At 40.0% G+C, this 12344-nt stretch overlaps 1 protein-coding gene and 2 pseudogenes across 3 annotated transcripts; 1 reads left to right on the top strand and 2 right to left on the bottom strand.

Annotated features, from left to right (window-relative positions):
• Positions 1 to 1593: 1593 nt before the first annotated feature.
• On the bottom strand, positions 1594 to 2916 carry LOC148697305 (ATP sulfurylase 1, chloroplastic-like). The gene is made up of 4 exons (XM_088692314.1): positions 2788 to 2916; positions 2425 to 2685; positions 2260 to 2346; positions 1594 to 2111 (listed from the first exon to the last, which is right to left on the bottom strand). The coding sequence occupies exons 1-4, from the start codon at positions 2914 to 2916 to the stop codon at positions 1929 to 1931; spliced, it is 660 nt and encodes a 219-aa protein (XP_088548440.1). The 3' UTR covers positions 1594 to 1928.
• Positions 2917 to 4435: 1519 nt separating this feature from the next.
• Positions 4436 to 5893, bottom strand: LOC137723235 (ATP sulfurylase 1, chloroplastic-like; annotated as a pseudogene). The gene is made up of 5 exons (XR_015961967.1): positions 5820 to 5893; positions 5295 to 5700; positions 4932 to 5192; positions 4767 to 4853; positions 4436 to 4618 (listed from the first exon to the last, which is right to left on the bottom strand). The product of XR_015961967.1 is annotated as an ATP sulfurylase 1, chloroplastic-like (transcript).
• A 2637-nt stretch (positions 5894 to 8530) lies between these two features.
• LOC137723197 (putative calcium-transporting ATPase 13, plasma membrane-type pseudogene) lies at positions 8531 to 12088 on the top strand (annotated as a pseudogene). Its single transcript, XR_015961431.1, has one exon. The product of XR_015961431.1 is annotated as a putative calcium-transporting ATPase 13, plasma membrane-type pseudogene (transcript).
• Positions 12089 to 12344: the final 256 nt, after the last annotated feature.

The following is a 12344-nucleotide window of genomic DNA, read 5'->3' as shown; positions in this document are numbered from 1 at the left end:
AGCACTTCCTTGGTCTAAAGGTTGATCGCACACAAGAAGGAATATTTCTCTGTCAACAGAAGTATTCCAAAGATTTATTGAAGAGGTTCGGAATGCTCGAATGCAAGCTGATCTCTACGCCGATGGAGCCAAATGTCAAAATGAGTGCACATGAAGGAAAAGATTTGGAAGATGCGACGATGTATCGACAATTGGTAGGTAGTCTGATCTACTTAACCTTGACTCGACCTGACATTTCTTATGCAGTTGGTGTGATGAGTCTGTACATGCAAAATCCAAAGAAGCCTCACTTGGAAGCAGTTCGACGAATACTGAGATATGTGAAGAGTACAATTGACTATGGTCTTTTGTACAAGAAAGGTGAAGACTGCAAGTTAGTTGGTTACTGTGATGCTGACTATGCAGGAGATCATGACACCAGGAGATCAACAACTGGGTATGTGTTTAAGCTTGGTTCTGGAACCATCTCTTGGTGTAGTAAGAGACAGCCAACGGTATCTTTGTCAACCACAGAAGCAGAGTATAGAGCAGCAGCAATGGCAGCTCAAGAGAATGCATGGCTGGTACAGTTGATGAGTGATCTACATCAACCAGTAGATTATCCAGTACCATTGTACTGTGATAACCAATCGGCCATTCGCTTGGCGGAAAATCCAGTCTTTCATGCAAGAACTAAACATGTGGAAGTGCACTACCATTTTATCAGAGAAAAGGTTCTACAAGAAGAGATTGAGATGAGACAAGTCAAGACGAATGATCAAGTTGCGGACTTGTTCACAAAAAGTTTAAGTACAGGCAAGCTCGAAAATTTTCGCTGTCTGCTCAGCACAGTGCAAAGAATGAGAGCTGACATTGAGGGGGAGTGTTGAAAATCAATGTCAAAGTTAGGCAAGGAAAGTTAGTCAATGTTAGGTATGGTTGAATAAAAATTATTAGGTGCAATTAATGTGTTTTGTGTGGTAATAAATAATCTTAGTTTAATCATTTGGTTTGCTATAAATACCTAAGTTCTCAAGCATTGTAAATTATTCAAAGAAAAACAAAGCCTAGAGCTAAAGAAGAAAAGCTTTGCTAATTAGTTTGTTTTGTGAGCTTTCTTTAAGTGTGTGCTCTATTTTCTTCTTCTTGGGATCATTAGAGTTATCTTGGATACTCTTCTTATTCAACAGCACATTGATCTTCAATATATTTGTGTTTCACCGTGTTTAATAAGTCTAACTCAAGGGATTTGGAGAGGATTAATGTCTTCAGAGGAAGTCAGAGGAACGAATTGTTTTGGGGTGGTTATGGTGGAACTTTTGGGCAGGTTTGCGAATACATAGCGATTAAGTTGGGGACAATTGGTTGCGTGCATTGGGTGTGTAGCCATATCTTGGGCCATAAGTTGGGTTTTCAAGTTCGTACCAGCTCCCAATAAGCCCACATTCAGATGTTGAATGAGGGATAGCAAACACGGGTTAGATTAGTTGGCCAAGGCAGAGTACCCAACATTGAACCCAAGTTCAAACCCCTACCTAATAGTCTGGAGCAATTGGATGCTGGTTGTCAAATCTAAAAATGTTCCAAACTAAATATATGCTCCAAGACAAGAAATTTAGAGAATTTGATCATGCTTTTCTTTTGGATCCAGCATCTTAAATCATAACCAGTGTATACCATATAGGAATATTTTGCCATATTAAGGGCATAGCACAATCTAATGTTCTACAGAAGAAAACATATATGATACAATGCGCCGCGGGCGTGCACAAATGCAGTGATGCAAGATGCAATCACACGGCGCTAATTACAGTTGAGGCGAGTATTGTTTCTCTGCACCAGTGCCTCAAACGATTTTATTAGAAAAAGGTGAAAGAATCTTAGGAAATCTTGATCACAGGAATGAGACTAATCAGATAATCTTGATCACACAAAGAAGAATAGATTAGCTATCTCCCAACCAGTGCAAGTGCAATATGATATATCAACTCCACCGAAGCTGGAACTGTTTCTGGGACTTTACCGTCGTCTGCAGGAGCCAAACTATCATAGTAGTCGACTAGCACCTTCCAGCCACTAGGGCATATGAATCCTTCGGGAGGGTTCTCTTTGTTCCTTACAAGTGTTCGCATCTGTCATAGTAATTTGCAATGTCTTTCAGATAAACTAAACTTGGATTATGCACGTAAATTCAATGTGTTTTTCTTTAAATACTACTTTGAATTGCTAATTAGAACAGTGAGAAAAACATGTCGGAAACAACATCAAAAGAACGCGTACCATTGTGCCAGATATAAAAAGGAAGTCCTGAGGCCTCGAGGGATCAAAAAATTCCATTTTACCTTGAGTTTTATCATAAGCAGCAACCTGCAAGGGAATAACTTAGATGACGGAAGATATCATACAAGAAGGGCAAATAGTATCACTGCCAGATAATTTACATACCTTGAAAAGAAGGATGTTAAGTCGCTCCAGTCCAGGTGCCATGCTTAATACTTTCTTTCCATAATCGGCATCAGACAGATCTTTCTTCTCAGTTGGATGACCCATACCTGCAGGATCCTGACCAACAATGTAAAAGTCAGCCCCTGCATTGATCCTAGCCTTTGCATGCCACTGCACCTTAGTTGGGACATCGTAGTGCATAGGAGAGGGAAATATGGAAACAACAGTCATCTCGGGATCAAGGACACCATCCTCAAGAACCTGAGGAAACATTAGAACAATATCGAACAGAATCAGTATTTGGCTAAGGACATGCAACACACAATTTAGCTAGGGCTTTCAGCAAATTAAAAGTTTCTATACATTCTCATGTTGTTTCATTCGCCAACTAAGTGGAATGTCATCTACCTTTGTATAGCCTCCCAATGAATGAAGCAATAGAATGGGGTTTTTGTAGCCCATCTCAAGAAGCCGACGACGGGTATCAGTCATCAGCAAAGTATGTCCATTGTGGACAGGATTTCGCAGCTGAAACGCAAATACAACCTCATCATTACGCTTTGTGAATTCTTCACGGAGTTGTGCAGGAGACAATCGAAAGCTATCAAGGCCATCAATATTGTCGAGTGGAAAGGCATATAGCCCATTTGGATGAGATTTTTTCAATGTGTTCAGATTACAACGACTTAAATCATATTTCATTATAAAAGTAGAGGTCACTTGGAAAAAAAAAAAAAAAACAAAACAAAACAAAAAAAAGATTCCCTCCTTTAAGATTGTAACCCAAGAAAAAAAAATTTACTTTGGCAAAAAAAAAATGATATTTGCAATCAAAACATGCTATCTAAAGTAAAAATAAAAATATACTATTGTTAAAATGATTTGTTTTATCATTTAGTACTACGGTTTAATGATTTTCCTCTTTATTTATAAGTGAGATGTCTTAGTTCGATTCTTGCTAAAGATGAATTTGAACTACATTATTACTAGCCTATTGTGAGGCTTAGTTATCTCCCTCCTCTTAGTGTAGATAATATCGTTTGCTTTATCAATATTCTTTTTATTGGAAAATGTCTAAATTGCCCTTCTATTATAATACCCACTAATAGGGATCACTTGAAGCTTGTAGATGATAAGGGCATGCCAATGTGCGAGACGCCATTCTCTAAGACCAACTCCAACTCTTAGAGTAAGTGTCAAATTGTCCCTTTTATTTCCCCCATTCATTCCAATCCTTTTGCTAAAATGGGATTAAGTGTTAGGACTCACAAAAAACTCAAATTCCTCCCAAGATTTAACCCAAAATTAGTGGTGGATCCCACATGTGAGAGTGAGAAACGGAAATTGTAGCTCACCCACCAGGCAAGGACGCATGGCACGCGCCTCACCTAGCAGGTTCAAACCCCACCCATGTGGCCATGTCGGCCACTTGTCTGCAAGAAGATGGAGCCTAACGGCTCTTTTGCTTAATCCAACGACACAAATTCAAATGGACCAACGGTTCAAATTTATATTTGTTTTTTTGTGTTTTATGTTCATAATTTCATTGAATCCAACAGCTAATATCTAATATGATCAAATTCAATAGTATAAAAAAAGATCTAACAACCCAAATTTAAATCCAACGGCTAAAATAATGAAAAAATAATTTATTTAACTCAAAATTCACTCAAATTTAGTGATTTTTCAATATTTATTGGAATCTAAATATTTTAAGGTTAAAATGACACACCCCGACCGAGATCAGGGCGTGCTGGCCGTCGCACAGAGGTGACGTAACCATGTGCACGTGCGGAAGCTAATGAAATAGAAATATAAAAGGACGAATAATTTAAAAACTAGCATACAAAGTACTAAAACAAGTGCTAGCGTAAGTGAGACACAAGTTCAGAGCAAGTCTACAGCAGTCTCTGCACCAGTGCCTCAAACGATGGTGAAAGAATCTTAGGAAATCTTGATCACAGGAATGAGACTAATCAGATAATCTTGATCACACAGAAGAATAAATTAGCTATCTCCCAACCAGTGCAAGTACTAGATGATATATCAACTCCACCGAAGCTGGAACTGTTTCTGGGACTTTACCGTTGTCTGCAAGAGCCAAACTGTCATAGTAGTCGACTAGCACCTTCCAGCCACTAGGCCACATGAATCCTTCGGGAGGGTTCTCTTTGTTCCTTACAAGTATTCACATCTGTCATAATAATTTGCAATGTCTTTCAGATAAACTAAACTTGGATTATGCACGTAAACTCAATGTGTTTTTCTTTAAATACTACTTTGAATTGCTAATTAGAACAGTGAGAAAAACATGTCGGAAACAACATCAAAAGAACGCGTACCTTTGTGCCAGATATAAAAAGGAAGTCCTGAGGCCTCGAGGGATCAAAAAATTCCATTTTACCTTGACTTTTATCATAAGCAGCAACCTGCAAGAGAATAACTTAGATAACGGAAGATATCATACAAGAAGGGCAAATAGTATCACTACCAGATAATTTACATACCTTGAAAGGAAGGATGTTAAGTCGCTCTAGTCCAGGTGCCATGCTTAATACTTTCTTTCCATAATCGGCATCAGACATATCTTTCTTCTCAGTTGGATGACCCATACCTGCAGGATCCTGACCAACAATGTAAAAGTCAGCCCCTGCATTGATCCTAGCCTTTGCATGCCACTGCACCTTAGTTGGGCCAGCGTAGTGCATGGGAGAGGGAAATATGGAAACAACATTCATCTCGTGATCAAGGACACTATCCTCAAGCACCTGAGGAAACATTAGAACAATATCGAACAGAATCAGTATTTAGCTAAGGACAAGCAACACACAATTTAGCTAGGGCTTTCAGCAAATAAAGAGTTTCTATACCTTCTCATGTTGTTTCATTCGCCAACTAAGTGGAATGTCATCTACCTTCGTATAGCCTCCCAATGAATGAAGCAACAGAATGGGGTTTTTGTAGCCCATCTCAAGAAGCCGACGACGGGTATCAGTCATCAGCAAAGTATGTCCATTGTGGACAGGATTTCGCAGCTGAAATGCAAATACAACCTCATCATTACGCTTTGTGAATTCTTCACGGAGTTGTGCAGGAGACAATCGAAAGCTATCAAGGCCATCATTGTACTTTATAGGTTCTAAAACCTCTAGGTCACCTCCAATCAGCCAATTTCCAGCATTGGTTATGGCTTGATCAACATAAGGCAAACCAGGGGCAGTTGTTCCCGAAGTGCGAGCAATCCGTTCTTCTTTATGGTGCTTATAGATCTCAATACTGCCAAATAAATAAAATAGCTAGGCATCAGAAACCATTGCAAGTCATGGAATAAGACATACAATTTTCATACAGTAACTTCATTTTGAACCCAAAAAGAGCAGAACATGTTCTTATACTCAGGTTTTGTCGTCAGACACGTAAACGACAAAAGTACAGTACTCCACTTCCCAACTTTTTCCCTTACCACCATGGCATTATCACACTGTGTTCTACAACATGGTATGCATCACATGATGACATAAATATACATATATAACCAGTTGCAGGCCAGAAAAAATTTGATATGCGAACTGCATCATTGCAATGAAATCGCAACCATGTTGTAGAACCCAATGTGATAATGCCACGATGTTTGGGATAAAAGTTGCAAAAGAAAACTTGGGACATGTACAACTCTCCAACCAGCAAATGCTTGAAGACATTAAATTGAATATTCCTCTTAAGAAAATGACTGGATGCAATGTGGCATCAATATATATTTGCATATATTCAAAGATGAACCCAAGGAGTTTAAAAATCCTGTTGGCAACTCAACTTATATACGAATTTTATTTCAAATGTTTGAAGTCTAACGAAATCAAATGCACCGCATCGATAAATATATGATGATCTAAGATTTCAATTTGAATAATTTCACAATTGTTCTTTAGAAATGTGTACAGTTAATATGATAAATTCGTAAGATTTCTACCGCTCCACTTCCATAGTTGAGTTCCTATTTTTACCACCCTCTAACTACTAGGAAATAAGAAAAAATTTGCTTCTCAAACCGTCGTCATATAATTCAAAATGTCCGAAAATGCATGGTCACTCACTTTTAAGTTTAATACTAAAAGTTCATCAATAAACATTTATAAACATATATTTATCGTTTTTATCATCACGTGACACATTGATGTGTGATGTGATGGAGATCCAAAATTCACCGTCACAGTCAATAATATTGTTGAGTGGAAAGGCATATAGCCCATTTGGATGAGATGTTTTCAATGTGTTCAGATTACAGTGACTTAAATCATGTTTCATTATAAAAGTAGAGGTCACTTGAAAAAAAAACAAAACAAAAAAAAAGATTCCCTCCTTTAAGATTGTAACCCAAGAAAAAAAAATTTTACTTTGGCAAAAAGAAAATGATATTTACAATCAAAACATGCTATCTAAAGTAAAAATAAAAATATACTATTGTTAAAATGATTTGTTTTATCATTTAGTACTACGGTTTAATGATTTTCTTCTTTATTTATAAGTGAGATGTCTTAGTTCGATTATTGCTAAAGATGCATATTTTTCCAACCGAACATATTCGCCTATGATCTAAATGGACGCATCCACAAATCCTACTTTATACGAGCTTGGGTTGTAGAAAAGTTGACATAGTGTAACATAATTTCTATGGATAGTCCGACGTGTTTCTGCTGAATTTTTCAGGCCGACGGGCCTGGGATCCATTCCAACAATATCGATATTATCTCCGTTTTATCACCTGCCCAATCCTTAAGTATGGAGTTTTATCACAAAAGACTTCGGTGTTAGTTAGAGAGAGGTATTTCTATTTAAACTACTTTCTCTTGGGCCCTCTTGTTGATGTGGGACAACAATGAGTTCCAACACTCCCAAGCATGTAAGACCTCATTTTATGGGTCACACGTGGATATCCACATCGGACCACGTGGAGTCATGTCGGGACTCACCCATCACGCGTGGCAGTACGTGCCCGCCTTCTGGCTCGGATACCATATTGAATTTTTCAGGTCGACGAGACGAGGGCCCATTCCAACAACACTGATATTGTTCCTATTTTACCACTTGCCCAATTCTCAGGTGTGAGATTTTATCATAAAAAATCTTAATGGAGTTGAAGAGAGGTATTCCTATTTCAACTACTTTCTCTTGGGCCCTCTAGCCGACTTGGGACAACAATGAGTTCCAACAGTTTCCATAGAGTATTCATACTTGTGAGAATGTCTCTCTTCCTCACCCCCACTTCCGTTTACTACAGTGCATCTTTCTTTTTCTGTTGGTTTTCCTCCTCCTCCACCACCACCAAATCCACCATGAATAACTTCAATCATCTTACAAGAAAACCCACCATGCATAACAGCTTTAATTTAATCCGAGCATCGCAACACAACGACACAAACCAAGGCTGAAATACTTGTATAATTTTCAAAATTTCAGTTTTAATTCAATAATTAAATTGTGGGAAATGGGAACGGGGAAGAGAACGCTAAAGCTGATTGGAGACTTTGCGTCTGCCCCGAGCTCGCGTAAAACCCGAGGAAGTTCAACACCAGTCTCAACAAATTTCACGAAATTAAAACCGAACCGTTTCAGGATTGGAGATTTCAGGAAAATAGGGAGCTCGTTCATGGTGGAAGTGCTGTCCGATGCAGCTGACTGAGAAAAAGATGCACTCAAGTAATCGGAAACAGAAGGGGAAAGGGTCAGGAGGAGAGAAAAAGTTTCTTAGTGGGACCCATCAACAGTTACTTTCTTATGCTAATTCGCACGTGTCCAGCGTGTTCGGGGAGCCTCGCTCTTATTCTCTTTTGGATCCTACTTCTTGTTTGTTTCCTACGTGTCCAGCGAGTTCGGGGAGCCTTCAGTTTGCATCCATTACCAAGCAAACTCATCGCTTTTGTTTGGCAATGCATTTAATTTAAGCTTGACTTTTGGCCCACCTGAGAAATTGTTGCATTTAATTGGTGTCTTGGTAACACGCTTACGTTTGCGAAGTAACAGAGGAGGAAGAAAAGCATTTATTCTCCTCTGTAGGAAACGAGTAGCCGATATGAGGACTACTATAAGTACTGAATGATGCATTGACACACACACAGAGCTAATCCATGCATGCATACCGCATACTGCATTCTTAACAATCTCTAAACTTCGCAGCACTTTTCAATTAAGCACTCTTTTCATCCATAACAATCCCCAAATTTGTAGCAATTTTCACTTCACCAGTCTTTTCATCTCTTACTATCTATAAACTTTGAAGCACTTTCCAGTTAAGCATGTCTACCACCCTGCATGCAAAACTAGGTTGCATTGAAATCAGGCTGCTTTTCGATGTTCAGAAAAGCACTCTTAGCAAACACCAAAGAAATTGGCGTTCGGCTTTTGCCAAAATCTACTGCTCCAGAGCCTTCAACATTTCTCTACCAAAATACAAAAACACCAAAATATCTCGATCACCTTCTTATGCCGCCATTACTGTTGAGCCATCAGAAAGCTTATTCCAAATTGATCAAACTACCCTCACTAACCTTGTGAAGCAGAAAAACCTCAACCAGCTTCAGGAGCTGGGAGGGGTTGAAGAAATTGCGTCCGCTCTCAAAACTGACGCAGAACACGGAGTCCATGGCGGCGATGATCCAGCAGACGACATTACGAAAAGACTCAAGGCATTCGGCTCAAACACGTATAAGAAGCCACCAACAAAAGGGTTCTTCCACTTTGTGTTGGAGGCCTTCAAAGACCTCACAATTCTCATCCTCCTAGGCTGCGCTGCACTTTCTCTCGGCTTGGGAATCAAAGTGCACGGCCTAAAGGAAGGATGGATTGATGGCGGAAGCATTTTTCTCGCAATCATTCTGGTAATTTCTGTATCTGCTGTGAGTAATTTTAGACAAAACAGACAGTTTGATAAGTTGTCTAAAGTGAGCGACAATGTCCAAATCGAAGCCGTCAGAGGCGGCAGGCGCCAGCAGATTTCAATATTCGAAATAGTAGTTGGTGATGTCATTTGTTTAAAGATTGGAGACCAAGTTCCGGCCGATGGATTGTTTCTAGACGGCCATTCGTTACAAGTAGACGAATCGAGCATGACAGGGGAGAGTGATCATGTCGAAATTAGTCACCACCAGAATCCTTTCTTGTTTTCCGGCACAAAAGTGGCTGATGGTTACGCTCGGATGCTTGTCACCTCTGTTGGGATGAACACAACATGGGGCGAAATGATGAGCCAAATCAGCCACGACAATGGTGAAGAGACGCCTCTGCAAGCTCGGCTTAACAAGCTAACATCATCAATTGGTAAAGTCGGTTTGGTAGTTGCATTTTTAGTCCTGATTGTCTTGATGGTTAGGTATTTCACTGGAAATACAGAGGACGAGAATGGAAACCGGGAGTATAATGGCAGCAAGACTAAAGTTGACGACATATTAAACGCGGTCGTAGGGATTGTGGCGGCTGCGGTTACAATTGTTGTGGTGGCAATCCCGGAAGGCCTGCCTCTGGCTGTGACTTTGACGCTTGCTTATTCGATGAAGAGAATGATGGCAGATAAGGCGATGGTGAGGAAGCTCTCTGCTTGTGAGACGATGGGGTCTGCCACCGTCATTTGTACCGACAAAACAGGCACTCTCACCATGAATGAAATGAAGGTGACCAAGTTTTGGCTTGGCGAGGAACCCATCGAAGAAGAGGCGTATTCATCTATATCTCCTTTTGTTCGTAATTTGATTCATGAAGGGGTTGCTCTAAACACAACAGGTAGTGTGTTCAGGCCTAATTCGGGTTCGGAAATTGAAACCTCGGGCAGTCCTACTGAGAAGGCGATTCTTTCGTGGGCGGTGCATGGGGCTAAGATGGATATGCAGAAAATGGTGAAGAGTTGTAGCACTCTCTATGTCGAGGCCTTCAATTCGCAGAAGAAACGAAGTGGGATTTTGATGAAGCGGAAGGCGGACGATTCTGTGCAAGCACATTGGAAAGGAGCTGCAGAGATGGTATTAGCAATGTGCACAAGTTACTACAATGCATCTGGAGTTCTTAAAGATATGGATGAGAACTCGAAATTGAAATTCGAGCAGATTATCCAAGGTATGGCGGCGAGCAGCCTCAGATGCATTGCTTTTGCACACAAAGAAATTAAGGTAAAAGAGCAAGTGGATGATCAAGAACATAAAAATTTATTAAAAGAAGATGGATTGACACTATTAGGCCTTGTTGGGTTAAAAGATCCATGCCGCCCAGGGGTGAAGAAAGCTGTTGAAGATTGTCAACGTGCAGGGGTGAATGTTAAAATGATCACAGGCGACAATGTGTTCACTGCTAAAGCAATAGCCACAGAATGCGGGATACTCAAGCCTGATCAGGACATGTTCTTCGGCGGCGCGGTGATTGAAGGCGTGCAATTTCGCAATTACACGCCTGAAGAACGAATGGAGAAGGTGGACAAAATCTGTGTGATGGCAAGGTCCTCCCCATTTGACAAGCTTCTCATGGTGCAGTGCTTGAAACAGCTAGGCCATGTGGTGGCAGTGACAGGGGATGGCACGAACGATGCGCCCGCATTGAAAGAAGCTGACATCGGACTTTCCATGGGTATTCAAGGCACAGAAGTCGCGAAAGAGAGCTCAGATATCGTGATTATGGACGACAACTTTTCGTCGGTGGCCACAGTTTTAAGGTGGGGAAGATGTGTTTACGAAAACATCCAGAAGTTCATCCAATTCCAACTCACCGTCAATGTCGCAGCGCTGGTGATCAACTTTGTGGCAGCAATTTCCGCCGGTGAAGTCCCGTTAACAGCTGTTCAGTTACTGTGGGTGAATTTGATCATGGACACACTAGGTGCTCTGGCTCTCGCCACAGAGAAGCCAACGAAAGAGCTCATGAAGAAAAGGCCGGTCGGGAGGACAGAGCCTCTGATCACCAACATAATGTGGAGGAACCTTCTGCCTCAAGCACTCTACCAGATTGCAATCCTCCTGACATTGCAGTTCAAAGGAAAATCGATCTTCGGCGTGGATGACAAGGTGAAGGACACACTGATCTTCAACACATTTGTGCTGTGCCAGGTGTTCAATGAGTTCAATGCAAGGAAGCTTGAGAAGAAGAATGTGTTCAGAGGAATCCACACCAACAAGTTGTTTGTGGGGATTATTGGTGTCACTATTTTGCTGCAGGTGGTGATGGTGGAGTTTTTGAAGAAGTTTGCAGATACAGAAAGGTTGAATTGGGGGCAGTGGGGTGCTTGTGTTGGTATTGCAGCAGTATCTTGGCCAATTGGTTGGGTTGTCAAGTCTATTCCTGTTCCTGAGACGCTTATTTTCAGCCATCTCAAGTGGAAGAAGTCGAAGAAGAACTATATTTGAAGTGATTTTCAGTTTGAAGGATTGAAGACCCAATTCAGAAACAACACTGCTCGTTGGTGTAAGTCATAATTTTACATAATTTTTTGTTTAATATTTTTTAAATTCTTTTATTATTCTATAGTAATGTAATTTATACTTTGTTGTACAGCATATATTTGTAGGATGCAAGTATGTTCAACATATATTTCGTTTATAATATAATTAAAACTTAGTTCCAATGATGTAATGTCATTTGTGACTGAAAAACATGGTGACAACCAGTCACTGTTGTCTGTTCTTTAGAAGGTGTGCACCTAGTGAGAAAGAAAATTCATTTCACGATTTCATGTCAATTAAGCAAGCTCATTTTATAAAAACAAAACTGAATAAAATAAAATAAAATAAAACTCATTAGACCAACTGTAAGTATCATTTAAGTTTGGATAATACTCGCATTTCTCCTTCCGAATGAGTTTATTATTCCACATGCAAATAACGTATTTTTTATATCATAACTGTTCGATTACTTAGTCTTTATTTGAAGATCAATTATACAAAAAA

The sequence above is a fragment of the Pyrus communis genome, chromosome 4 (genome assembly GCF_041283825.1).
Source record: "Pyrus communis isolate YQ-2024b chromosome 4, ASM4128382v1, whole genome shotgun sequence".
In the NCBI taxonomy this organism is placed as follows: Eukaryota; Viridiplantae; Streptophyta; class Magnoliopsida; order Rosales; family Rosaceae; genus Pyrus; species Pyrus communis.
The sequence above is the reverse complement of the archived record's forward strand: the minus strand, read 5'-3'. Positions and strand labels throughout refer to the sequence as shown.

What these genes read in the sequence shown, in the direction of transcription:
- LOC148697305 (XM_088692314.1), bottom strand. Translation starts at nt 2,916, where the DNA reads ATGACTGATACCCGTCGTCGGCTTCTTGAGATGGGCTACAAAAACCCC. An exon ending in GAATGAAACAACATGAGAAT is followed by an intron (nt 2,686 to 2,787) that starts GTATAGAAACTT and finishes ATGTTTCCTCAG; the next exon opens with GTTCTTGAGGATGGTGTCCT. An exon ending in TTTTTATATCTGGCACAATG is followed by an intron (nt 2,112 to 2,259) that starts GTACGCGTTCTT and finishes TTACTATGACAG; the next exon opens with ATGCGAACACTTGTAAGGAA.